This window comes from Mus caroli, chromosome 2 (assembly GCF_900094665.2).
Source record: "Mus caroli chromosome 2, CAROLI_EIJ_v1.1, whole genome shotgun sequence".
Classification (NCBI taxonomy): Eukaryota; Metazoa; Chordata; class Mammalia; order Rodentia; family Muridae; genus Mus; species Mus caroli.
The window spans coordinates 52,283,124-52,310,844 of record NC_034571.1 but is presented as its reverse complement, the minus strand read 5'-3'; the positions used below and the strand labels follow the sequence as shown (position 1 = coordinate 52,310,844).

Below are 27,721 nucleotides of genomic sequence, written 5' to 3'. Positions count from 1 at the left end.
GTTAAGCCTTTAAAATGTCCCTTTCACTCATATTGCCCAGGAATTCCATCTTTAGGAATCTATGAACACTTGAAGGTTAGGCTAGTGCCCAACACTCATCTGCACTATACGTGACAAGACGCCCAATAATACTCATTTACTACATACACATGTGAATATGCCAAGGAGCTCTCTGTCCATGGACCATAGAAAGAGGTTTAGAGCTGAAGGTATCTTGACCTTGGACTTCATATTAGAAACCGAAGGGATTAATTTGAGAATTAAATGTTGGCTATTTGAAGCAGTCTGACTATTAGCCTCTGAGTCACAATGCCCTCTTACTTAGTCTTATGACACTGCCCAACCTAAGAAGCCACTCCTCTCTATGTCTTCTATATCCTTCCTTATCATTCCAGGCTCTATACTTTGAAGTCTCCCTAGACTAGTTCCAGGGCCATTTTCCTCGCCTACCAGTATTCAGTGCCCTCCCCATGTCCCCATGACTAATATAATGTCTCAAAAGCCAACTGTAAAATGTACATTCCGCTAAGGCCTCTGGACACATCCAGTGACAGTCTGGATTATGTTCTCATATAATCTCCAAAGTTGTTAAGATGGAAACACTGTCTTACTTGGAGAGAAGCCAGTACAGTGCATTAGACACACCAGGAGTCTACACCAAGGTAACAATAATGAAGGCAATAAGAAAGGGTGACACTCCACCCTGATTTGGATGACAACAGTGACATTTGGAGAGGCTTTGGTTGGAGAGTGAGTGAACATACAATATGATGTTAAAGTGGATATCTGAGCACGGAGGGGCAGTGAGTGAGCTGTTATGACATGGAAAAGACTCTAGGGACAGTACTTGATGAAGCTATGAAGTGACTGAAAAGAAACATTCTTTCTGAATGTAAAACAGTGGTCAAGGCAGGCATGGTGTGTAGTCTTGGCTGTCCTGAAACTCATTATGCATACCAGGCTGGCCTTGAACTCAGAGATCCACCTGCCTCTTGCCTCCCGAGTGCTGGGATTAAAGGTATGTGCCATCACTACCTAGCAAATTTATTTTTTTTAATTTGGTAATAAATATAAAATATCAAATGACACATTTTTTCCTTCATGTTGCAAGGTCTCCCATCGTTTAAAATATTAACTGATTCAAATAATAAGCCCTTGCTGGTCAGGCAGTAAAACTACAATTTTTAATCCAAGGACTATCAAGAGCAGAAATTAAGAGTATTTTCAATGAGACCTAGAAAAGGCGGCATCCAACTGTCTTTTGTATCTTTCTTTTCCAGAAATTATGATCAGAAATTTAAAAGCATTCTCTAGATTTCTATAACAATGAAATTTTGGCATAAGAATGTCTTTCCATTTTAAGACCTAGCAATAGTTGATATGTGTAATACAGAAGTTAACTGGAAACCTAAAACCATCACCGTAAGTTAGCCTTTATAGACCAAGCTGTTACATGGTTATCAACAGAACTGTGGCTGTAAAGGCCTTTGTACAGTACCTGTTTCCTCAATTCACTCCAGTTCAACTCTCTTCCCATTAGTTCAACAATCCTAGGCAGGGCTTCCTCTGCAGCCTGAACATTGAGAAAGGCCAGGCGGGTGCGCCGTGAGATCATGTCAACTGCAGTGCAGGCATACTCCTTAATCCCGTATTTCACCTAAATTAAAGAGAAAAGAATGCTACTCTGAATCTTTCCTTTAAAAATAATCAATTTTCACATTTTAAAAAATGCTTTGAGAAAGGGTGGTGTTTTCTTCAGCCTCTCTGGCTCTCCATCAGGCACAGGTACAGATGCGGCACAGCTCGGGCCCTCCCTCTGCCTGCCACAGAAGGTTGGAAATTGGGTGGGTTGGGTATGAGTGAATGCCTTTTTCCTGAATAATGATAGAGACATCACTTCTCTACATCCACAGAAATAGCTCTCCTTGCTAACGCATAATGGAAATGGTAATTTACATGGAATTTACATGGTGGAAGATGCAAAGGATGAGGACAGAAAGAAAAGCTGTGGTTCAGCTCTTCTGGCTGTAAAGTTTTCTGGCCTTAGAGACCAACAAGTGTCACTTACTGGACACTATTGACTGAAGGCACAATGAAACCCCAGCATGGTGTCCTCTCTGGTTTCATAGTACCAGAAAACAAGGGAAATCTCTTGAGAAACAATCACAGTTGGAGGTCATGGAACCAGGCTAGAGAGAAGTGATTTGAACTTAAAGACCTACAAACTCTAGGAGAAACAGAACTTTCAGACTTGTGATGTTCCTTGAACAAACTCTGGAGCTCACACTAGTACTATTACCACTAACAACATCACTTAAGAGTTGAGCATTAGTCAAAGCCCGCAACCTTACTGCAGACTTTGCCTGAGGTGTGTGCTTTGAAGTGTAGCTTTTAAGGGCAGGATGAACCAGCCAGGCAGTGGTGGCACACGCCTTTGGGAGGCAGAGACAGTCAGATTTCTGAGTTGAAGGCCAGCCTGATCTACAGAGTGAGTTCCAGGACAGCCAGGACTACACAGAGAAATCCTGTCTTGAGAAAAAAAAAAGGGGGGTGGGGGGGGGTGGAGGTGGGATGAACCAATGAATGGCAGAGCATCACACATAGGAAGTCCCTTGGCCACCACCTACCTCTGCTTCGATGTATGGAAATTCTGACACAAGACGCACTCCAACAACAGGCCACCGCTTTCCAGTCACACTTGCCATTTTGGCCACCTCGAAAGCCTTGTCACCATAGGTTTTGGCCAGATGTTGTGCAACCTACCGAAATGAAACTTCGTTAGACAGGCATTCTAGGGGCGGGTCCTTTAAGATGCAAACGAAAGCAACAGTGCGCTCTTGCACTGTCAGTTTTCCCACAGCCGGTAACGAATAGCTCTCAGGGAGTATTAGAGCCAGGTTCTGTGGGAGGAAACCACTTGGGCTTTGAATGCTTAGGCCAGCACTGACTCAGCATCCGAGTAGCAGCAGCTCGCAGCAGCTCGGTGACTGACGGATGGCGCTTCAGCTCCATTTTCTTCTTGATGTCACTCCTGAAGAGCACTCACTCTTCCTTGCACTCAAGATGCAAAGAGGCTGGGGAAATTTTGTCTAATAGAAGCAAACTGAGTAAATTTGAGATTTCAAGAGAAACCCAACATGCATCATTAAATTTTTAGACAACTGTAATAAAGTTGGATCATCTTTTCTGGTTTTAAGGGGTTTTTTGCTTGGTTTGTTTTGTTTTGTTTTTTGTTTGTTTGTTTGTTTGTTTGTTTCAGTAAGCCCAGGAAAAGGTCACCCTAAATCAGGAAGGTCACACCACAGCCACTGACTGAGATCTCAACAACACCAAGGCAAGGTAGTGTGGCAATGTCCACGAACCTCACTCTCAAGCCCATAATCCTGGACAAGCCTGATGTAGAGTGTGGGGCTCCAGTCTTTGCCTCCTTGAAGGAATAGCCCAACAGTCCTACTCGGTCCCGCCTTCAAGTTGTGAAACTTGACAGCTGCATCCACGGTATCTTCTGCCATGGAGCGGTAGGTGGTCCACTTCCCACCTACAAGGAGATCATTAAGCCATTAAGTTGGCATTCTGAATTTTTCTTATAATTGATCATTTACCAATAATAACAAAAGTCACCTCTTGGCAAGGAATAAGACAAAACACTTGCTCATTAGAGTGAAAAGGAGCAATCAGAAGAATGATTCGGCCCCACATACCTGCTATTGTGATGAGTCCGCTGTCACTGACGTCCACAACATGATTTCGAGAGATGGACTGAGTGTCTGCAGACTTGGGATCGGTAACAAGGGGACGGATACCACTCCATGCTGCCAAGACATCCCCTCTTCTCACTGGTAGAAATCAGAAACGTTTTTACAGAAGATGAATATACAGGAAAGAATTCATAAGTCTAGAGGCACAGGCAAGATCAAAGAAATTAGCCTGAAATGAAACAACTGTGTGTGTGTGTGGGGGGGGGGGGGGGGGGAATCTGTGACACAAAGAGAATTTGCTTGGGAGAAGGAAAGAACCTGAAGGTCATCGGGAAATGTGTCAAAGAGGAAGCCACAGAAGCCAGTGTCGACAGCCCTAATGGGGAAAAGGATTACCATCAAGAGAAAAATAAAGCATTTATGAATGTTTATAATAAGTTCTTGAAAAAAACTTGTCTCCTCAAGAGTGACAAGAGCTCTGTTAATGAGTCTTGTGGCCAGATGTGCTCTCTCTCCAATCCACTCACCCATGAACAGCTGCAGTAGGCCCGGCTCTGTGAACGACAGTTGCTAGTCCCAAATCCTCTCATTTCACCTCACAGAACCCACAAAGCATCAGGGATTTTTCTCCATAACCAGCAATCACGAGTAACTAACTTGTCCCTGCAAATGACCTTTTCCCAGAGTCAAGCTTGGTTCTTTTTGACTTTACTCCTCAAACTGGGGTGTCCCTCAACTGAGGACAACTTCACTCTCTGTTCTTTTCACATCCTTAACTTCTGTAATTGATCCAGAGATAGGCATCTTGGCTCCTCCTAGTAGCTCCGTGATACTTGCATTATAGGGTATGAACATTCTCAGAATAACAAGATAATATAAAATTATTCTTTATCTCTGGCAAAATACTAATACCGATACCAAGAAGTCAGATACCTGCTGAAAAGCATTTGTTATTGATCTATCAGTGGGTGAGGAATATAGTTCAATGGTGTCCACAATGAGGGAAGGAACACATGTGGTCATTGCTCAGGAAGCTGAGACAGGGGGATTGCCATGAGTTAGAGGCCAGCCTAGTCTACCACATCTAAGTTGTAGGCTTGCAGCAGCTACATAGATCCTATCTCAAAATCAAATTAGCTTTCTGGTAGATTAAGTCAACCAAAATAAATCTAGCATATTTTAACGTAGGTGATTAACGGCCAGTCTTAAAATGACTATGGTCTGAAAGATCCCCTCCAACAGTTATACTGCATCAGGGGTGCAAGGACATAAAGAGCTGCTGAGGACAGATAGCTTCAGGCTTACAGCTGCACAGTCTGGTCTAGCAGAGGCCACGGGAGACCTGATGGTCTCTGGACCCCCCTAGCTCTAGTCCTCTGGTGCTTGCAGTCTCTTAAATAAGTGTAATCTTGAGATTTCTGTGGCCTGGGGGTAACCCTCCTTCACAAAGTTCTACACATATTTAAAAAAAAAAAAAAACTTTCAACATAAACAAAGTGCTGTAATCTTTATGCAGTTCTTAACCAGGAAATTACTGTATTTTCCATTAGTATTTACACAGCCCTCAGAGTCAAAAATAAAGCAACCAACCCACCTTCAACGTCACTGTGGTCAGTGAACAGTCCCTCCCGTGTCTGTGAAATTCCTTTGGTAGCCACACTGATCAGGAATGTGGTTTAAACCCTTGAAGCCCTATGACTAATGTCTGAAGTATTTTAGGGAAAACTGGAGTTTCCAGAAGAAATATCAAGCATATGCAAAGCAACTATCTGGCCAAGGCTCCACCTTTTCCACTCTAATGATAAAACAACACACATCCAAGGTCATACTGTTGGAAAAGAAGGCGAACCTGAGACACTCAAGGAGTTCGTTCACAAAGTGGAATGAAATGGATTTATCTTGTCTCCTCCCTCAGTCCTGGGACTGCTCCTGAGGCTTGCTCCCCATCAGGAAGAAAGACTTCACAGCCAGGAAAATCCTTAATACTTGATATCTCAGCATCTGCTTTTTTAGCTTGAAATTTGCATTGCGATGCTGCCATCAGTTTGAGGGAGTGGGTGAGTGTGTGGAAGTGGTTGGAGGGGATGCTGGTGGAAAACGGTGCACCCATTAGACTCATGGATAAAAGCCTCAAGAAATGCAATCGAAGTTTTTAAAAAGGCGGTATTTAAAAATACAGATTAAAAGCAAAGCCGAAATTTTATCACGTGGATATTAGAATTAATTATTCAGAAAAAAAATACATTTTAGAAATAATAAAATCAGGCTAGAGATGAGTCAGTGAGTGGTTAAGAGCACTGGCTGCTCTTCCAGAGGCCCTAGGTGCAATTCCTAGCACCCATATGACCCATATGGTTCACAACTGCCAATTCCAGTTCCAGGGGTCCTGACACCCACAGACTTATAAGCAGGCAAAACATCAATGCAGATAAAATAAAATTAAATAAATACGTTTTTTAAAGAATAAAATTTATTCTATATGGTCTATAGGACTTTCTCATTACTAATCCAGCATAAGGTCATAAAATTCCATCTTTCTCCTCCCCCCTTCCCTCCATCACCCCCCCTTACATATCCATTCTCTACCTGCTCACCCTCTCACAAACTTGACACAATGATTTTTTACAGATTACTCAAAATGTTATTTGCTACTGAAGTCTGTAGCCTACCACCACACAAACTCAGCAATGCCAGCTCAAGCGCAAGGCTACAGCTCTATGTTCTGTCCAGGGAGTATGGAGCGTGCACATAGCAACATCAGTTCTAACTTTCAAGGAGAAGAAATAGCAACTAACTGAAGCTGACCGAATTCTCTCTTGATGATCTATTAGCCAACATGGAATCCTTGCACACTTGTGAAACAAACTTAAGAAGGAGATTCAAAGGAGATGGATAATCAGAATAACAAGCCGCCATTTTGTCTTCTCATGTTCCATAAGCGTTTGCAGCCGTGCTATCACAAGAGAAACAGTCCAAGGATAGGACAAGAAGTCTTAGAGGTGGTAGAGCAAAGAAGATTAACATCTACCTAAGTCACTGCACAATTACTAAATTAACCAGCTTTTTTGCCTTCTTACATCTGGAATTCTTGCTTTGTAAAATAGCGAGCTGTAGCCTTCCTCAGTGCAATGACTCCATTAAACCAAGGGTTTCCTTCTCTTCAACACTTCGATGATCTAGACTCCGAGGAGCAGGACAGTTCTACAGACTCTTCTTGCAATGTGGGGGAAAGTCTGCCATTAGACTGTCCAATTCACTAGCTAATAGCAGCATCTACCACCTGGAAATGTGGTTTAGGCAACTAAGGCAGGGAAACTGGACTTAATTTAAATAGCTGGCATACAGGTCTCTAAAGGTTCCCTAGAACACAGACAGGCTGATCCCAGATGATCAAGATGGCTACTCACATCAAGGCCACCTTGCCCCCATTTCTAAGACACAGCCTCCCACTGCCATTTGACTAGCTGGCTTTGCTCCTAAGAGAGTGCTTTTACACCTAAGGCTTTAAGTCTCATGGCCCTTACTTTCCATTCCAAACAATTCCCCTTTCTTATTGACCTCATAAAATCAAGAAATGAAAACTATGTCTACTCAACTAAATATTCTTCTTCTCAAATTATTAAGCTGACACTGTTCCTATCATACACTTTTGTAGCCAAGAGTAAGTAGTAAACTGTCCACAGTTACAGGAGTGGAAAGTGTCATTTGTGGAGAGCACAGCAAACTGGGGCTTTGGTGTCTTAGATCTAAGACTCACACTGCTCACGCAGCTAATCAAGATTCCTTTACCTTTCCATCTCGTTCTTGCTGTGTTACTTGTCTTTGGCAGTAGAGATTCTAAGGTCGCTCAATACTCTGAACAGTGTACCAAGTAAAAAGCAAGATAGAGTTGGAAGTAAGTATTATACTGGGATACTGAAGAGTTCTCTGAGCTCAGAGTGGTTTGTGTCTCAAGCCTGGAATCTCTGGACTTGGAGACAGGAGAAATACCTTGAGTTCAAGATCAGCCTGGGCTACAAAATGAGGGCCTGGCTAAATACATACATACATACATACATACATACATACATACATACATAGGAGCAGTAGCATATACTTTTAGACCCAGCACTCAGGAGACAGAAGCAGTCAGGTCTCTGAATTGGAGATTAGCCCGGTGGTCTACAAGGAGAGTTCCAGGATAGTCAGTGCTATAACAGTGAGACCCTATTAAACTCATTTCTATTATGTCTTCAATAATTCAGTCGTTCAGTTTACTCTATGGTCTGAAGAGTAAGATAGAAATTGTATAAAGGTGAGCAGAACTTTTTATGGCTCCTTGAAAGAGAAAAACTCCAGGTGATTGTTTTAGATTATAATTAATACTTTTCCCCTCAAATCCTGGGCAAGACAAGTGTTTGTTTTAAGATTAATAGAAAGTGAAGGCCACAGGAAGTGACAATTAAGCCTAAATGTGTGATTCTGTTTGGCGGTAGTTATCCAGGTGTGCATTTAGAAAAAGGGGTGTTCTTTCTCATGCTTGCCACTTTCAAAAAAACTTCTGAAAGAGCCATGTGAAAATATCTAAATGAACACAGGGAAACAGTGTCAGAAATCAATACTACTCAACTAGCGTGTTTAACCTGCTGGAATGAAGTGTTAATCGCAGAAATAAGATACCATATTACATTTATAAACTAATGAAACTAGAAAAAGCAAGGCGCATGACACTCTAATTAAACAGCTGGAAGACAGCCAAGCCTGTGTAAGTTGATAACCCGAGTACAATCCCTGGCAGGGAAAGGCAGGTCTGCAGTGAGTTGATATGGCCAGCTCGGCTGTTAATTGAATAACAGGCAATCTATAAACACTACTAATTGCACATGTGCAAGCCCATGTGCAAGTGCAGAGGCTGCTGCGTCGAGAAGCACCCCAGAACACTGTGAGCCTGGAGGAAGCGCCCAGCAAATCTTCTGTCTCTCTTAATCCACTGCAGCCATAGCTTAGTCCCCACCACGGCATCCCTCTGATTAACCTCTGCACGGGAACTTAATGATACATTTTTCAAAAGATCATTTTTCTTCCTAACTCAACACGAACCGCAGAACTATCAATTACCCATTTCAGCAAAGAACAAACAAGTAATCTAGAAATTTCAGCCTGTGAATGGAAAGCTTTCTAAATTGTAAAAGAAGACATGGGCTTATTCCCAACAGGCAAAATGCTTTTTAGAATTGTTCCCAGGCATTCTGCAGAAGTGCAGCAGCAGCTGCTGAGAGCAGCAGGAGTGTGAGGACTTGACACTTTCCTCTCCCCCTCTCTCTGAAGGATAGAGCCATTTGAGGAGACTCAGAAACTGTTGTCAGAACTTACTTAGCCATTTAATAAAGCCTTTTCAGATGGTTAGGTGGACCTCAGTGAATGCAAAGCATTTTGAATCTGGGCTAGCAAGATGGCTCTGGGGGAAAAGGCAACTGCTCTGCCAGCCAGGGAATTTTACTTGGATCCCTACAACCCACATAAAGGGAGACAGAGACACAACTTAATCAAGTGGTCTTCTGCCTTCCACACTCATGCCTATATGTACACACAGAGAGACACACACACACATATACACAGACACACAGACACACACACACCATATTCAGGCACACATCATCCCAAAGGTATATGACCTTGAGAGGTTCATTTCAAGGTTTGTATCTTGAAATAAAGAGAGACTTAATCCAGTCTGTGCTGATCCCGTATCACATCCTGTAATCCAGAGCTGTCACTTCCTGGATACTATACCTAATGGACACAGTGTCAAGATAGTCCCTATGTAACTAAGAGAAAAACATGATCAGTAAAGCTCACCCACTTTCGTAAACTGTAGAATTAAGAAGCACTCTTTGCCAGTTTCTCCACTTCTCTGATAAGCCAAGGGCAAGGGATTTGAAGGGGACTCTGGAGAACAAGCAGGTATGGCCATATCTTCTATTTATAAGCAGAGTAAAAGTGCCACCACCTCTGTTAGATGTCAAATCTCCTATCAGAGCCAGGTTTTCACACTCCTCCTGGACACAGTGGCTTTCCAGGACCCACCACCACCTCTAGCACACCGAGCCTCTCGCTCAGCACAGTAAACAGTCAGGATCCACGTCCTTACTGCACTTACAAGGGAAGGTCTAAGGAAGTGCCCATATGCAGGAGCTCTCTACTCTGGGATTCATTCTGGACTTTGTTCCCACAATCTTATAGCACATCCATAACCCTTCTCTTGACAAATGTTATACAAAAGTGAGAAGAAGTTGTTATCATATCAGTATACAATCATATCCAGGTATCCCACCTCCATCTAGAACTCTAGATGTACAATGGAAAAGTATCAAGTTTAAATTACAAGAACCTTTAAGATACTTAAATAGAAATGTTAAACAAAGAATGGCTGCCTCGAGGTGATATGTATTGAACATACACAACGCTTTTAAAAATTAATAATATTTATTTAATAAGTGTGTGCTACTGTTGCAGATACACAAGGAGATTCTATTCAGAATAGGCTCATATCCACTTCTTTAAATTAGAAGTAACTAAAAATGAACACTACAGACCGATCAAACTAAGATAGTAATCTGAGCCACTTTCTAAAGCTCTTTGTTTTGTTGGAAAATACAGGATCACACAATGGAAAAACAGTTTAGGGAAAGAGGACTCTTAAATGCTAGTGATCTGCATCCAGACGAAAATAGTGTCTGCATTTCTTCAACTGAAGCCAACATTATGACTGCTCCTAGAAATAGATGAACTGTTTTTTTCAAAACCATTAAACCTGTCTCTTTTACCATAGAAAGATGGCAAAAGTAAATGCAGCTACTAAATCTCCTGAGCTTTCCCATTTGGAGTTCAGCAAATCAGTGAGCAGGTCTCAGAGATCCCAACTATTAAGAGCTTCTTTGCAGCCTAGGTGGCTGCAGCCAGTGGCTATGTAATTATCACTCTCACACAACGAGAACACTGAACTACATGGTGAATGTTATAGAGCTAATTTGGATTACCATGGGAAGATAAAAAGGGAAAAATGGAAAGATTAACTTCTGTTCTGAAGGCTAAGCTCTACCATAACAGTGTGCCACTCCAACGTATTTCAGAAGAAGAAAAAAAAAAGGGGGAGAAAATGGTAAGTCCTTCTGCTCCTGTCCTAAGGAGAAATCAAACAAGATTGGGGGCAGAGGGGGGTGGAATAGAAGAGGTTGGTTCTTTGTTGACAAGGGTATTGCAAGAAAACAACCTACAACAATCCAGTGGGACAATGAACTTATAGCCCAAGATGGGCCATAGAATGCATACTGAACTCAGAACCTGTGGCCTACTAATACTAAGTGTAAAAAAGACTCATTCACACCCTATAGGCCTCAGAATCTCATTACCACAGACAAAGCCACTAAAGTGAACCTGGCCAGGAAGGCACTTGTGACACAAGGAAGGAAGAGAAGGGGGGGAGAAGTATGCCCAGTCAACCAATAATCCTGGAAATGTGGATATATAGAGCAAGGTCTCTTTGATTTTATAACTGTTTAGTGCAAGTTAACTACCGAAGGACAGGTGAATTCTGAAGTATAAATATGTGACAAAGATGGGGTAATGGTACAAAGGACAGCCCAGAAGTCATTACTATACTGAAACAAGGTGACAAGGGCTTAAATCTATATGGCCTAACTTGGTAAAGATAAACATACAACCATTAGACCACAGAATACATGGAGAATAAGGGTTTATATACAAACTTGTAGACGTTGTAAAAACCTACGTATGTCACTTCAGAGAGTTAGAGATTTTCTTAAAGTCGGTGGGGAGATTCTCAATTGACTTTTTTTCTCTTTTGCGTGTGCATGAAGGAGATGACCACACGTGCATCCTAGCAACTGAGCTCTGACACAAGGAAAGATTAGAAAGATTAAAAACCGTTGGTGGTGCACGCCATAAATCCCAGCACCCGGGAGGCAGAGGCAGGTAGATTTCTGAGTTTGAGGCCAGCCTGGTCTACACAGTGAATTCCAGGACAGCCAGGGCTACAAAGAGAAACCCTGTCTCGAAAGCAAAACAAAACAAAAACCAACAAACAAAAAGCCTAACATAGAGAGCCCATTCAAGGGCCACTCCCAACTAAGTATCAAATGACACCTGAGCCAGACATAATGGCATACTCCTATAATCCCACTTGAGAGACTGAGACAGAAAGATTGCTATGAGCTCAAGGCAAGCCTGTGCTACATAATAACACAGTCTGGGGGTAGATGGAGGCACGGGTATAAGACTGAACAATGCCCAGAGAGATAAAATGGAAAGAGGTGTGCATAGTGTTCTAGATATGCTAGCTAGTTTTATGTCAACAAGCTAGATCATCTGAGGAGGAAACCTCTAATAAGAAAAGTCTCCATAGCATCGGATAATAGGCAAGCTTATAGGGCATTAATTAGTGATTGATTGGGGGGGGGGAGCAGTCCATTAATGCTAGTGCCACCCTGGGCTGGTGGTCCTGGGTGCTGCAAGAACACAGTCTGAACAAGCCATAATGAGCAAGCCAAAAGCAACACTCCTCATGACCTCTGCATCAGCTCCTCCCTCCCAGGTCTCACTCTTGAGTTCTTGCTTAATTTTCCTCAATGGACTGTGATTCAGGATATGTAAGGCAAATACGCCCTGTCCTTCCAAGTTGTTTTGGTTATGATGTTTTATCACCGCAGTAGAAACCTTAAGACACTAGGTAAGGAAAAACAAAGAGTAAGTGTTATTTATAGCTTAGAAGATGGGGTAACTATTGATGCAGGGAACCAGAATGATTTAAAAACTAGGAAAATTGAGACTATTATGCATAAGAAAGTCCATCATACAATGTTGGGAGAGCAAATGACATCCAAGTAAAAATGCCCAGTCAAACTGAAAAGAAGTCATCTTTGACTCTGCTGAACTTTCATCACTAACCAGACCACTATGATGTGAAAATTGACTTCTTTCTCAAAGAGTCAATTTCTAGAAGCTTGGTTCCCATTTAACAGCCCTGAAAGATAGTGGGAACCTTAAGAGGTGAGCTAGAGGAAAATTACTGTATTGAGAGCACCCTCAGGATCGAAGTTGGCCTCCCTGAATGGCCCAGCCTACCTGGGACTTGTTAAGTTTCCAAGAGCAGTATGTCATGAAAGACCAAGCCAGGCCTAAGCCCAGTCTTTGGACTTTCTTGCCTCCTCATCTTCTCTCCCATTTTCATATATATTGTTATCATGTGATGCTTCCCTCCATGTAATAACTGAACATGACCAAAAGGCCCTCCCCAAAGTCCAAACACATGGGGCTGCTGGATCTGAGTCTTTGCACTTTACAAACTTGTGGTGGTTTGAATAGATTTGGCCCCCATAGATTCTTGGGTTTTAACTCTTTGACTTTGGGCCATAGGGCGTGGCACTATTAGGAGGTGTGACCTTGTTGGGGTCACTGTGTAGGTGGGCTTTGAAATATCCTGTGCTCTGACTCCACCCAGTAAGGATGATAGTCTTGTCCTGACCGCCTGTGGTTGACAACTCTCCTCTTGGCTACCTTTGGATCAAGATGTAGACCTCTCAACTCCTACACCAGCACCATGTCTGCCTTCATGCTTCCCACCATGATAAAGGACTGAACCTGTGAACCTGTAAGCCGGCCCCAATTAAATGTTGTCCTTGTAAGAGTTGCCTTGGTCATGGTATTTCTTCACAGCAATAAAACTAAGACAAAACTATTGGCTAAACAAACCTTTAAAAGTATAGATTCTATAGTATTTTTGTCAGACCAACAGAAAGACAACAACACGGGCTAATATATCTGTAGTGCAGGCTTGTTATTCCAGCACTTGGTAAACTGAGGGAGATGACACACATCTATAATCCCAGCATTCCAGTGGCAAAGGCAGGAAGATCATAAATTCAAGGTCACCATAAACTGCATAGAGTTCAAGGACATCCTGGAATACATACAGCCCTGTCTTCCCTCTGTCCCATCCACTCACCCACCCAAAAGAGAAAAAGTATAGTTGTCGGGAGAGGGTATTAGCTAGGAGAGAGAACACTTCCTGGTATTTGCAAGGATCTAGGTTTGCCACAGCAGAATGGGACATGGGCAGGGATGCGGGGAGGAAAAGGCTGAGGGTTATAGTATACAAGGTGTGGTTATGTTTTGGGCTGGAGGCAAGAAAGGCCCAGCAAGTTGCTGAAAAAGTCTGGTAAATACCAAAGAAGGAAGACATGTCTCAGGAATATTTATGTTACCTTCAACATCAGAACTCAGGTAGTTCCGCACTTCATTCAAGATGAAGTTAATGTCTTCCTCTGAAGGAATAGGGTGGTGCGTGACGTCCGTTGGCGTATCAGTGGTGCCAGCAATTGTCATCTTCTCCCAAGGCAAGAAGAAAATCACTCTGCCATCACTGGTTGCAGGATCAAGAAGTCCCATGTTCTCAGGGCTAGGGTGGAAAGAAACAATTCTATTTTGTTTGGCGCTCGTGCCCAAATAAGCAAAACAAGAAAAACATGAACTTTTATTTCATTACTCCATTCTAATCCATAGATATTCCTAAAATTAAAAAAAAAAAGTTAAGAAAAGATAAGGAGCTGAGCAAATGAGATAATATTATCTTGTAATCTTCCCCATGCAACAATCTATGGTTAATTGTCTCTTAGTTGTTTTGGTTTTTATAACTCTGGACCATTCACATTAGATAATGTCAGTGGAATAAATGCCTATAATTTCTTTTATTATGACCAATTAACAATAACTCTTCAACCTTTCTTGGAATCTATGAGAAGTATTTTCCTGGGACATTTGACATTTTGTAGAAAACCTGAGAAGTGATGAGAAAGCGAAGCCAAACTTTCTTGAAACTAAAATCACCAACTCCTTCCTTCTGTGATGCGTAAATGAACCTGTGTTACTTTGTCACAAATGAGATTCCTTACTTTATTTCAAAGTGACAGGCACGTCAGAAAGTGCATTGAGAAGAAAACAGCTCTTCATGTGGTTTCTAGGTTTGCTAAATAACAATGTCATTGGATGGGCCAAATGGAGAGGACTAGGTTAGCAATGAGAAACTTTCAAACAAAACAGTATGCACGGGAAAAGTATCCGATATTTTTTGGTCTCTAAAAAGCATTAAATTTACTTGCCATTAGACCTCAAATTCCTAGTCAATCTCAAGTCTTATAAACTTTGAGAGTAGGAGAGGGGGCTGCAAGTTGACACAGCCTTAGATTAAGTCATCAGTCACTTTAGGTTGGACACTAACACATTTAAATTCCAAGCTTCGGTTTGATAAATGGCTTTTTGTTGAAACAAAACATTTGAGAAACTTCTGAGAAATATCATGTTGACTTCATTTATATACAACCACCTCATGGTCCAGAAAACTCATGACAGGTTTTAAATAATACAGATGATAAAATTAAGCATAAGATTCTAATATTTAGTGACCTAGGAAGGAAGTATTGTTAGAAACTACTGAGACCCTCAGAAACTTCCACTGCAATAAAAGCCATTTAAAGGGTGAAGGTGACAGTTACCAGCCAACATGTACCTGGAACCTGTAGAGAATCAGCTGCCTAAGTAAAGACATATGTGTCAAGCATAAAATTAACAAGCACAGAGGGAAGACAGAGCTACTAACAAATGGTATAAAATTTTAAGAATCCACTTGGAAGTATCTTTCATCAGTTCTAAATTACCTAATTCATAGTCTCCCTCGAGGAAAAGTTTGTTTTCTTATGAAGGATTAGTTCTGCAAGGTCACCCTAAAGAGTCAGCTCTGGTGACAGTCAGTACGATGGGAGAGGTGCACGGCTCTTTTCAATCTGTATGATTCATTTGGCATCAGCAGGGGAAGCTGGCTAATTTATGTGTGTGACTAGGATTAAAGGTAGTGAACATTTTTCTCATGCAGACCATTGCTTTCCTGAGGAACCCTTAGTTAAACTGAAATCAATTTATTGTTAGCCACTTAGCAATCAGTGTTAGAGCTAACAGTATGTACACACATTACCGGAAAAAAATTGACCTCTTGTCAGTAGTAAAAAAGCAGGCTAGAAGGAAGAAGTGATTACATTCATGCACAGCAGTCAGTGGGAGGCTGGTGCTGCTGTTGGAAGAAACCACAAACCTGAGGCAAATTCCAGATTGGGTTTTTAAGAGTAGATTTACAAAAATCATTTTTGTTGGGTTTTTCTGAGGTTAAAATAATTCTTCTGGGGCTGGAGAGATGGCTCAGTGGTTTGGAGCACTGACGGCTCTTCCAAAGAAGCAGAGTGCTATTCCAAGCACCTCTGTTGGGTGACTCACAATGACCTGTGGCTCCACCTCCAGGAGTGCCAGTTCCCCCTATCCTCTTTGGGCACCTGCAGTCATGTGTACATACCTATGTGCAGACATACGCACATAACTGAAAATAATAATAGTTAAATTACTGGGGCTGGGGAGATGGCTCGTGGTTAACAAGCAGTGGCTGTTCTTCAAGGGAACCCAGGTTTGATCCCTACATAGTATCCTACATAGTTTGGACCTACATAGTGTCCGGCATCCACTAACTCCAGCCTTCTTTTGGACTCCACGGGCTGCAGACATGCCTGTGGCACAGAGACATACATGCAAGTGAAATACCAATACACGTAGGATGAAAATAAATAAATCTCAAAAAAAAAAAAAAATACTAACTACCCCTGCTTCTCTCAAACACACACCTAAAAGCTGTTACCATAACTTATAATGATCATTCCATACCTGGACTGTTAGTTAGGATTATACCAAACATTACTAATCCATAAACACACTTCTGCAAATGATGCAACAAGAAAGAGGGCACACAATTTTCACTCTATGTACTAGCCTAAGCTCAAAATATCAATAGCTAGGAAAATCACCCTATTTCTATGCAAGTCAGACATAAGGATACAGCAGTTAACAAAACAGATAAAGCTGAGTGTGATGACTGACGGCTATAATCTGAATTATTAAGAAGTTGAGTCAAGAGAATAGGCAGGAATTTGATGACAATATGGATGGGACCCTGTCTCAAAACAGATCACTGCCAAACTTTATAAAGTCATGTACTAAGGCGATATAGAATCCAAGCAAGGATGTTCTGAGTAGGACTCCAATTGCTCAGTAAAGAATGCCAACAACAGACAAATGGGATTTCATGAAACTGAAAACTGTACAAAAAGGAGAGATGTCAAGTGAAGAATGTCTGCAGAATGAAAGAAAGTTCTTGCTAGATATATGTAGGAGGAAGTATAAACAAACAAACCAGGGGCCGGTGTCTGCTGCCAAGCCCTGTGACCTGAGTTCAAATACCTGGACCCACAGAGAAGGAAAAGAACTGACTCACAGAAATTGTTCTGTGATCCCCCCCCCAAACATGCTGTGGCAGGCATCCTTGTGCACACACGTCCATAAGCACACCTGTATATGTGCATATCCATGCACGAACATATCTATGCATAGACACCCACTCACACGCATGCACGTGCACACACTAGAGCACAAATAAAAAGATTTGTGCTCGAGTGTGCTCTTTAAATCAAATAAATCAATCAAGCTAACCAATAAGTAGATTAGGTCAATGAAACAAAGTTTTCAAAATAGCCAATGAATGTATGAAAAAGTATTCACTCTCACTAACCATCATTCAGAATGGCAGTTATTGAGAGAGCAAGTAACGATAAATGCTGGGAGGATGTGGAGCACAGGGAGCGCCTTTCCACTACTTGGAGCAGTATAAACTAGTCCAGCCACTACAGAAATCAGCATGGAGGTTCTGAGGGGTGGGAGGAGCTCAAACAGAAACCCTAGCTATGCCTCACCTGGGAATGTACCAAAGGATGCGACGCCAACATGTGACAGACACCATTGCATCGATGTCACTGCCACATTGCTCTCAACAGTTAAACTACAAAACAAACCCAGGGGTCTCAACGACAGGGGAATGGGTACAGCAAAAGTGGTGTATGCACACAATGGAATTTCTTTCGTCATGAAGAAGTCATGTTGTTTACGGAAAGAAGGCTGTGACTGGAAGGAATCATATCACCCCAGTTACCCCAGTCGAGAGGACGACAAATGATGTATTTTCTCTCAATTGTGTTTCCTAGATTTTGTTTTATATAGATCTCTAAAATCATGTAAGCATATCATGTATGTATATATGACATGGAAGAAAAAGCCAAAGGGGACTAGTGGGATGGGAAGGAGAAAAAAGAGAAAGCCAGGGGACATGGGAGGGATGTGCTCCTGGACAAAGAAGCTTATGAGGAAGTGTCCATAGGACAAGATGTATGCACAATGAAAAAAATTTAAGTAAGCCACAAATTTAAATAAAACACTTTTAAAAAAAGGATGTCATAGAAGATATTCAGTATGTAATTAATCTCCTGGGAGCCAGTTTCTTGGGTAATGGGTGTCGAGACAGGGTGCTGTTACCTGTAGTATCCGGGCATCACAATGTGGACCCCAGCACTGGGCTGGCAGATGGGAACAACGTTTTTATCATCCATTTTGCGCACCGAGTCTGTGAAAGGGCCGGCAGCATTGATAACACATTTGGCTCTCACATCAAATTCCTGCCCTGTGAAGAAAGCAGCATTGATTACATACTTGGTTTGTTCTGCGCTCACAAGAGCTGATTATTAGTTCATCTGTTAACTTAACCTATGGTGAAGTCTATATAGTGCGTACCACACTAAGTGTCAGGAACAGCCAGAGTTCGTGAAGAGCCAAAGGAAAGGCTCCCTTCTCAGAAAATTTACCCAAACCCCTTTTTCATTGTGATTCTCAGTCTATTTACAAAGTGCTGTGAACAGGAGGCTGAGGTTATCCTCCACTGGGGATGAGAACTCTCACCTAATGTTCAAAGAGCCCTGGGGTCAAGAAGGTAGGGAGGGAAGGAGGGGAAGAGGGAGGGGATGAAAGAAAAGGGCTGGCTAGCTTAGAGAGCTAAGATACTTGACATCAAGCCTGAAAACCTGAGTTTGATCCTGAGAGTCTACAGGGTAGAAGGAGAGAATTGACTCGCCGTTGTCCTTTGACTTCCAAATTCAAGCTATGGCGTGCAGGTGTGAGTGCATGCACGCACACACGCAAACGCATACACTAATTACATTTTTGTCAGCTAGAAAAAAGCATACCCAAATGTTTAGCCGCATTACGGTGGGAAAATATCTCGCCAGCGTTGCTTTTGTTCAGGAAACCGTGCAGTTTTGCAAGTGCCTACCTAGCCATAGGGCTGTGCCAAGCCTGGAAATCTTAGTGAGTTATAAGTGATTGACTCAAAAGCTCTGCCTGTGTCACCTAAGTGATGCTCGGAGACTTGGCACATTGATTTAATTTTATTAATCACATGTTTCGGTGAGGGGAATGAAAGGCCTTCACAGCTGTGAGAGTTCTGTGGGCATTTACTATTATGCTTATCATTAGTGTTACTATTTAACACAAAGGGGAAAAATTGGCAAGTCCCACAAGGGAACATTTTCATGTTAAGCCAGGCATTGTTGACAGTAAGGAATATAATTAAGATGACTGAAGTCTGCCTTTCACTGAAAGAAGGGTGACAGACAAATCCTCATTTGGTCATTATACAAGCATGGCAAAATGCTAGGAAATGCCTCCCTGGTGGACCCCGGCATACCTGTGAGCACATCCTTGCACCGCGCACCGCTCACTCGCTCTTTGCCGGTTTCGGGGTCTGTCTTCTTGAGCAAGCTCACTACCTCCATGTAATTGGCCGTGGCAGCCCCGTACCTGGCAGCGGTGAGGGCGATGGCGAGGTTCATCCGTGCATCGTTGTGCTGTCCTGAAGCAGAGAGAAGCATGAAGGGAGGGACAGGAGTCACCTCGAGCCATGGACGGGTGGTACAGAAGTGTGTCACAACAAATATGTCACATCTGTCCCTGTCACCTGGGATCTGTGTGATGGCTGGGCAGCTCTACAGGGTACCATCGGGAAATATGTGGTCATCCTCGGGCGACACTTACCTGCTTCTTCAGCTAGTGTGTTTTGTGTAAGAGAAAAATGATGGGATTGTTGCTTTCCTGCAGAGCTGACATCAATTATCCCAAAGTTTTAAACTTATTTCTCAAAGAAGTCATTATTCTCTTTATGTGGGAACATATGTATATGTCAGACTTTTTCTAATACAGACAAAAACCATAAACATGGAAGCGAGGCAATTCAAAACCTTGGAATATCTGACACCCCAACTGGTGTTGATGAACAATTTTTTATGAGTGCATGCCTATCTTGTATTCCAAACCAAGACTTTCACTTTCATTTTCCAGAATCTCAGAATTCCATAAAAGGATTTCTTATGGTTGGAATTTTGATCAGGGCTCCTTAAAATGTAACATTTTTTTAATAGCACATAAAAGGTAAGAAATTAAGCAGGGCAAAATTTAATTACAGAACAATCCCTACCTGTGTTGTTAGAGATTTATTGCTGAAAAATCCTAGTTAAAGAAAACTAGGGGGGAGGAGAAGGGGGAAGAGATGATTAATCACTTTAAAATACTGGCATCACTGGAGACTTTTCCTATTTATTATTGCCAGCGCAGTTAACGCTGACCAGGGAGAATTACTCTACATTGCAGGTCCGGGTTCTCTGTGCCCTGAATAATTAATTATCCAGGGCTAGATGTATTGAAGCAGAGTTCAAATTCCCACACATCGGGATCAGTTCTATCAAGATACTACTGATACAGGGATGAAACTAATGGATATTGTTGTTGATTGATGCCTCCAGCATACCAAACTCGTAGTATAAATGGTTTATGTAAAGTTTCTTCCTTGTGATTCAGTCTGGGAGCCCTGAACAAGTCAGATGTTCCAGGGAAAAGGGCAAAGTTATAAAGAGAGAATCGATGACTGGAGACCCTGCGGCCCCTCCCCACAAACAGCTTATTCGAAAACTGCCTGAAGAATGCCAGGCTGGAAGCCACTCCCCTCCTAAGTCTACGAACTCACTCTAAGGGGAGGGTGACTACTAAAGTCCGATGGGCAAAATGTTTATTGTTCTTTATCCAGAGCGGCGCCATTTACTTCCCTTAAAATACTGTATCAGGAAAAAAATCAAGAATACAAAATACAAGAAGGGAGCACAGATTCAACACAGCGTGACCCTAAAGTGGCTTAAAACAGCCAACTCCAATTAGCCAACTTTCACCAGTGGAGGAAGTTCTTTAAAACCAGAACACACAGCACAAGGCTAGATGAATACACAAAGCCCAAGAAATGAAATGGACCGACACTCTAGAGTTGCTGTCTCTCTGGGGTAAAGAGATGACAAGAGTGCTGGTCATGTGACCTACACCTTTAACCCCCAGCACTCAGCAGGCAGTAGAGGCAGGTAGATCTCTGGGACTTTTGAGGACAGCCTGGTCTACCCAGTGAGTTCCAGAACAGCCAGAGCTACATAGAGACTGTCTAAATAAATAGACAGACAGACAGACCAACCTAAGGAGTACCCCACATGTGGTTCCTGCTCTGTGGAGAAGCACACACTCATAGCTCCCAAAAGCTGAAAAGCAAAGCATTTAACTCCTCTCTGAGCCCAGCGGTTCCTGTCTCCTTTCAGAAATACTCTGCCCAGGCATCTCCTTCACAACTTTCCTCTCTGCATTCCGAGCAAAGCCCCACCTTGATTCACTTCAGCTTGCCCTCTGCCCTGGGACACGGGTGCCCGCGGAGAGCACTGCTTGAGGTGTGATACATTTTCATTTTTTCATCTAAATGGCCCCATTCTGTTTCTTGACATTTCGAAAGTATCTCTGTGTCTTGTAATTTTATTTCTAGATAAAAAAGGACTTTTTGACAACGCTGCCAGTCATGAGTCCAGGATAGGATGGCCTCAAAGGCCCATCCAATTGTCCTGCTCACTCCAACCCATTTCCTCAGAACCACGCAGCAGCTCTGTTTCACTCATCAGCATTACCTGGGGTAAGACACACAAGGGTCCAGGCAGCAAGTGCACAAGTCTGTCTCCTGCTCTGTTATCATTTGCACTTGAAATCTTACATATGTGCACACACTAAGCTGACAACCACAGCACAGAATCACAGAAGTGGGGGGACTGTCCAAACACAGAGTGTAAGATGTGTCCACCAAAAAGAACACAGTTGCTGGGGTAGAGATTGTATCTTAACTTCTAATGGCCTTGACCAAGAAGAGTGAGAAGTTTTCTAACAGAAACATCTGAGTGTGTGCATTTTGGAATGTACCATCTAAGACAGGCCTTATACAAACACTCTACAAATACTATTCTCTAAGTCTGGCATCTAAGTTAAAGAACAAATACGAGGAGAGGGAGGGAGAAGGGAATCAGAGGGGGAAGGAAGGAAAATTATTCAATGTATAAAGAATACGAAGAATAGACAAATAAGAAGAAGCAAAAAAGGTCATTAAGGAGCTGGTTAAAGTTAGTTAAGCTGTGAGGATGCCCTGCAGCTCTTTAGCGCAGGACACCTTTAAATGGTCTTTGCCTAACTTCTCTCTACTAGTAGTCCAGAAAGTCTAACTTTTAAGAACAACAATTTATTAAAATAACACCAGCCATGATTTCATCACCAAACAGCCAGTTTGCAACTGAGAGAATTTCCTCCCGTCCTCTATGCCCTGACCTGAGTCTGACACAATCATTTTGATGAGCAGAGGGGATCGGATGCCTGCCAGAAAGAATATCTTCTCCCAAAGCTTTAGCCCCATTTCCAACAAAATCCTCGCAGAATGCTTCATTGTCTCAGGCTCCTGGTGTCACCGTGACCTGTAGCAGCTTCCCCTTTCCAGTTGGGCTAATCTACAAAAGTCAAGCTAATTTGATGTAGCCATTACATTTAAAACTTCCCATTCTGAGGAGGAAGAGTGCAGTAAACTGAGCAAAATAGGTATGTGTACGTGAGAGTGTGGAGATTCTTAACTTCTGCTTCAAGTACGTGTGACGAGCACGGCGGAAAAGCAAAAGTGGAAATGAGAACCGCTTCTCAGGGACTTCTGGCAGCACACAATTTCCAAAATCACACTTTCTGAAAGTGCATGCGAGGTAGGGCAGGACTGGTTAGGTCAGGAACCACGGAGGGAATGATGCAGAGCGAGCAAGATACAAGAGGCACCCACCGCAGTGATGCTGGGGTTGAGAGCACTGTGCTGCAACTTTTCAGGGTCTCACTCACCTGGGTGGAGGAATGTGGATAAGGCAATGCATGCATGCGTGCGTACGTGCATAGTGTTCTTTACAGAGAAACTGACTACTTCTGAAATTACTCAGCTCGTGTGTGTGTGTGTGTGTGTGTGTGTGTGTGTGTGTGAGAGAGAGAGAGAGAGAGAGAGAGAGAGAGAGAGAGAGAGAGAGAGAGAGAACACTGTCCTTTACAGAAAGCATGAGTACTTCTGAAATTACCCAGCTCCTGTGATGTACCTGTGCCTCTCCAGGTATTGCTTCCCATACTTTGTATGTCTGTACAGTATAAAACAGACAAGCCAGGCATCAATACACATTCCTTTAATCCCTGTACATAGGAGAGAGAGGCAGGTGAACCTCTATGCTGACAGCAAGGTCTATATAAAGAGTTCCAGGCCAGCCAAAGCAACATAATGGGTGTCTCTCTCTCCTCTCTCTCTCTCTCTCCCCCTACCCCACCAGGTGCCTTCAGCAAGGAAATTAGCAAAACAAACAAACCTACAAACAACAACAACAACAACAAAAACCAGAAATCATCCTTTCCCCCTGGACTAGAAATTTCATTTATATTTCACTTGCATCTGTGTAATCCACTACAAATATCGTCTCTCTCTTATCCCATTCCTGTAGCCTTTGTCCTAAGTCTTCAGTGCCCCCTTCTCTCTCTGCTCCTCCTCTCTGCCAATGCTGTGAGGACACCCTCGGGTGAGCAGAGCAAGGGGAAGATGCAAGTGTTCCCATCATCACAGCCCAGGCTGTACCTGCTGGCTATCACTCAGTCAGCACCTACCTCACAAACAGGACATCCAGAGAGTCGTCCAGCCTACCCCAGACAAATGCCAATGCATGAACAATAAGCCTTAAGCAATTAAAGCAACTAAGGAAGGGCCAGGGAGGCAGCTCAGTGGCTAAGAGCGTGTCCTCTGGGTTCAGGTCCCAGAATCCATATGGAAGCTCATGACCATGTGTACCTCCGGTGCCAGGGGACCTTATTCCCTCTTTTGGCCTCCACAGACAGTGCAACCATGATATACAGGCATGCAGACAAACCCTGAAATATATAAAATAAGTAACTCTTTCTTCTAAAAAGCAATTAAGGAAGACTGCTTATGACGGTCCATAACTGCTAACTTATAGTGATAGTCAAAGCTTAAACAGAAGCACAAAATGCCAGAAATACAGATCTAGTATCTCAAATATGTTAGGTAGTGCCCACAAAATGACTTTTCTTTTACAGAGACTGTAAAGTACTCATCTATATTTTATACAAGCTACCAAGAATTGAGTTTTGTTTTGTTTGTTTGTTTTTTAAAAAAATCATTCTGGGTTGATGTACATTTTTCCAGAAAAAAAAAGTCTTCTAATATAGAATATAGTCTTCTAATGTAGAGAAAATCAAAGGCATAATATTCTAAGTTGATGAATTGGAGTAATTTGCTGTCACTTATCCATACTACAGTTCTCAAGAAGGGACACCTGTTAGCACCGAACATGTAATCATTTTTATTATTTAATACAAAGGTACAATTAAATGCAGGCACAGGATGTGACCCGCATCACAATTCCGCCTGGCCTTTCTCTTCCCAGTATCTTTTTCATTATCCTAGGCCTTTTGTTCCTCCGTGTTTCTTTTGTCTAGCCCTAAGTTCTGGAACAAGCTATTTACAATCTGAATAATTAGCAATCAGGGTGGATCTGTGGTCTTTGGCCTCCTGTAAAGGAAACACTGTCAGATGCCTCAACATGACACACTGTAACAAGTGAAGTTTCTATACCCCCAGGACTTTCCCTCTCTTGAAAAAAGTTTTAAAAGAATCTAATGAGGAATGAGTTTTCTACTTCTCAGACACTTAGGAGTCTAACTAGAGTAACAAAAATGAAGCTTCATTTAAAATGCAAACAACAGAATGCTTTGGGTATTCATTAGCTATTTTCGTACAAAATGTTCTATACATTAGTTTACAATGAACACTCCCTGTGCCTGCCTACTCGAGGACAATGCATTCCCTCTAGCACAAGCCAAGAGTCGCTTTTTGTCTTTCTTCCTTCTTTCCTCTTACTACTCCTTAGAAGACCCAAAGTGAAAAGGCCCATGTGACAAAAATTAATTGAAGTCGGGGGAGTCAAAAGACAAGAGACTGTTAAATAAACTGTCCCAGTTAGGGTTTTACTGCTGTGAACAGACACCATGACCAAGGCAACTCTTATAAGGACAGCATCTAATTGGGGCTGGCTTACAGGTTTGGAGGTACAGTCCATTATCACCAAGGCAGGAACCTTGTTCAGGCAGGCAAGGTGTAGGCATAACTGAGCATTCTACATCTTCATCTGAAGGCTGCTAACAGAATACTAACTTCCAAGCAACTAGGATGAGGGTCTTAAGCCCATACCCACGATGACACACCTACTACAACAAAGCCACATCTCCTAATAGTGCCATTCCCTGGGCCAAGCATATACAAACAATATCATAAACTGTACAGGTGTGAGTCCTAACAGCGCAGATTTGCTCTTCGTGATTTGCAAAATGAACTAAACTCATTGATAAGTCCTCTTGGAAGGCCTACTTCTGATGGAGAAGATCTACCTTCGTTGAGCAAGTCTGTAGGCAACACAGAATTGTGACCCCCCCCCCCCAAATTTAGCTGAATAATTTTTAAATTCATTCCTTTGGTGCATATTGATTAAACAGCTACTACCTCTGTGCTGTATACCAAAGTATCATTGGTGGAAACATCGGGCTACGGGAGTAAAGTTCACATATTAGTGACAGTCACATGCTCCCAATGTCCTCATGTCCTATAGCACTCTCCCTTTCCCCTGAAGTTTTCTAAAATGCCACCAAGCCTAATGCTCTAGATGTATCAGCTCTTTTCTCCTACGTTTGGAGAAGATTTGCAAAGCTTCTTTCTCAGAGAATGTGTGTTTGGTGTCAAGGCTGGTCTCCACAGACCAAGTCCTGAACTCACTGCATCTGACGGTCTCTTCTCTCGGCTACACAAGCAGAGATGAGGCAAGAGAGAAAGGCAGGAGAAAGAGAAAGTAGTCCTTCAGTCCACAGTCAAGTTGAAGACCCAAGACAAAGAAGACTCAAGTGTACCAGCACAATTAAGGACTTCCTTCCTTTCTGAGTGTAAGCATAGGAGTCTCACCAGAATCTCCATTCACAGTAAAAGGTGTGCCCTAAGCTCCTTGTGCAACACTTGTGGGTTCCTGATTTTACCTTCTTGGCTTATAAACTCACGGAAGGCATGATTAGAGCCACCGCTATCATCTAATTTATCAGAAGAGAGAAATGGGGGCAGGAGAGATGACTCAGTGGGTAAAGTACTTGCTGTGTAGCCATGAGGTCCAGATTCCCAGCACCTGTGTAAAATACTTAGTGGTCTTAGTATCTTAGTACCAGTGTATGCGGCGGGGGGGGGGGGGGGGGGGGGGGAGGTGTGTGTGGGGGGGGGGTTCATGGAACTAACTAGCTCAACTAGAACTCTTTGTTCAAGTGAGGGACCCTACTTCATACATAAGTTAGAGAGAGATGGAGGAAGACACCCAAAGTCACCAGCACCTGCTGACATATATTCCCACACACATGTACACATGACACACACATGAGAGAAAGAGAGAGGAGAGGGAAGAGCTTCTTAATAGTCCTTTCAGATGTACATCAACAGCCAGTGCTACACAGTGAAACGCAGTCTCAAAAAAGTTATGGTTATTGTCAAAATGGGTTTTTTTTTTAAACATAGTGAATATTTTCCAATTCTAAATGTTTCAGCAGGTTGAAGCGTTTGCCGCCAAGCCTGATGACCTGAGTTCAATCCCTGGGACCCACGTGATGGAGAATAGCAGTTTACTGGTCATCAGTCTGGCAAACGTTCTCTCCCTCAAACGTGTGGTGACAACCTGTTTTTAAATCCCTGAATTTCACTTCCCTATGAGTTTGCTTTCCTTTCACTAGGACTGACAAGCAGACTTTTTTTCTTTATAAATAGGAAGTCAAAAGAATGGATTTGGAAAATGAATGGACCTTGGAAAACGATACTGACACAACATTATATTGCTCCTAAACTTATCAAATCTCTATCCAGGGCTCTTCATTTTCTCTTAATGAACCAAAAACAGGAAATTTTGCTGTTTTTTACAGAGGAAACCAACACTAGCTATAAACGTAATAACCTAGGCAAAATGCGGTAAAGCCAAATTACAGTCCCTTAAACAGCAAGCAGTAGCCTGGTCCTTGCTGTGGTTTCCTGGCTGGCTTCCTAATGTCTACCTATTTCTCCGTCTCGAGGGTCCTTTCACACAAAAGAAGGGTCAGCCTCTAGTCTTGCTTGCTCCCCAGCCACAGTCCTTCCTCTCTCCAGTGCTAGAGACTTAAAATATAAAAATTTTTTAAAGACAGTGTAAGGATGGTGACAGCACTATCCCGTTTCTAACTGCAACAGCAGCAGAGAGGCCAGCAGCTTAGGCAGTCACCTGCTAACTTGCAGCAGTGGAGAGATGGACAGGGTTATTTCAAGTCATTTTTGTTTCATTATTTTCAAGCTAGACCTTTTTTGCCTTCCCAATATTTCTGTTGTCACTAAAGAATCTTCCTAAGAAAAATCTCTTCCCTGCCAGGCAGTGGTGGCACATGCCTTTCATCCCAGCACTCAAAATCAGAGGACAGCCTGGTCTACAGAATGAGTTCCAGGACAGCCAAGGCTATACAGAGAAACCTTGTCTCAAAGAAAAGAAAAGAAAAGAAAAGAAAGAAAAGAAAAGAAAAGAAAAGAAAAGAAAAGAAAAGAAAAGAAAAGAAAAGAAAAGAGAGGGGACGGGAGG

At 42.5% G+C, this 27,721-nt stretch overlaps 1 protein-coding gene across 4 annotated transcripts in view; it reads right to left on the bottom strand.

Annotated features, from left to right (window-relative positions):
- Gpd2 (glycerol-3-phosphate dehydrogenase 2) overlaps nt 1–27,721 on the bottom strand; it is a 134,090-nt gene that overhangs the window by 11,397 nt on the left and 94,972 nt on the right. For all 4 annotated transcript variants that reach the window (XM_029470737.1, XM_021155445.2, XM_021155443.2 and 1 more), the window contains exons 7-13: nt 19,357–19,521; nt 18,153–18,297; nt 13,958–14,151; nt 3,702–3,836; nt 3,363–3,538; nt 2,628–2,759; nt 1,499–1,657 (exon numbers count right to left, since the gene is read on the bottom strand). In XM_029470737.1, the coding sequence (XP_029326597.1) occupies nt 1,499–1,657; nt 2,628–2,759; nt 3,363–3,538; nt 3,702–3,836; nt 13,958–14,151; nt 18,153–18,297; nt 19,357–19,521 (1,106 nt within the window). The remainder of the gene's footprint in view (nt 1–1,498; nt 1,658–2,627; nt 2,760–3,362; nt 3,539–3,701; nt 3,837–13,957; nt 14,152–18,152; nt 18,298–19,356; nt 19,522–27,721) is intronic.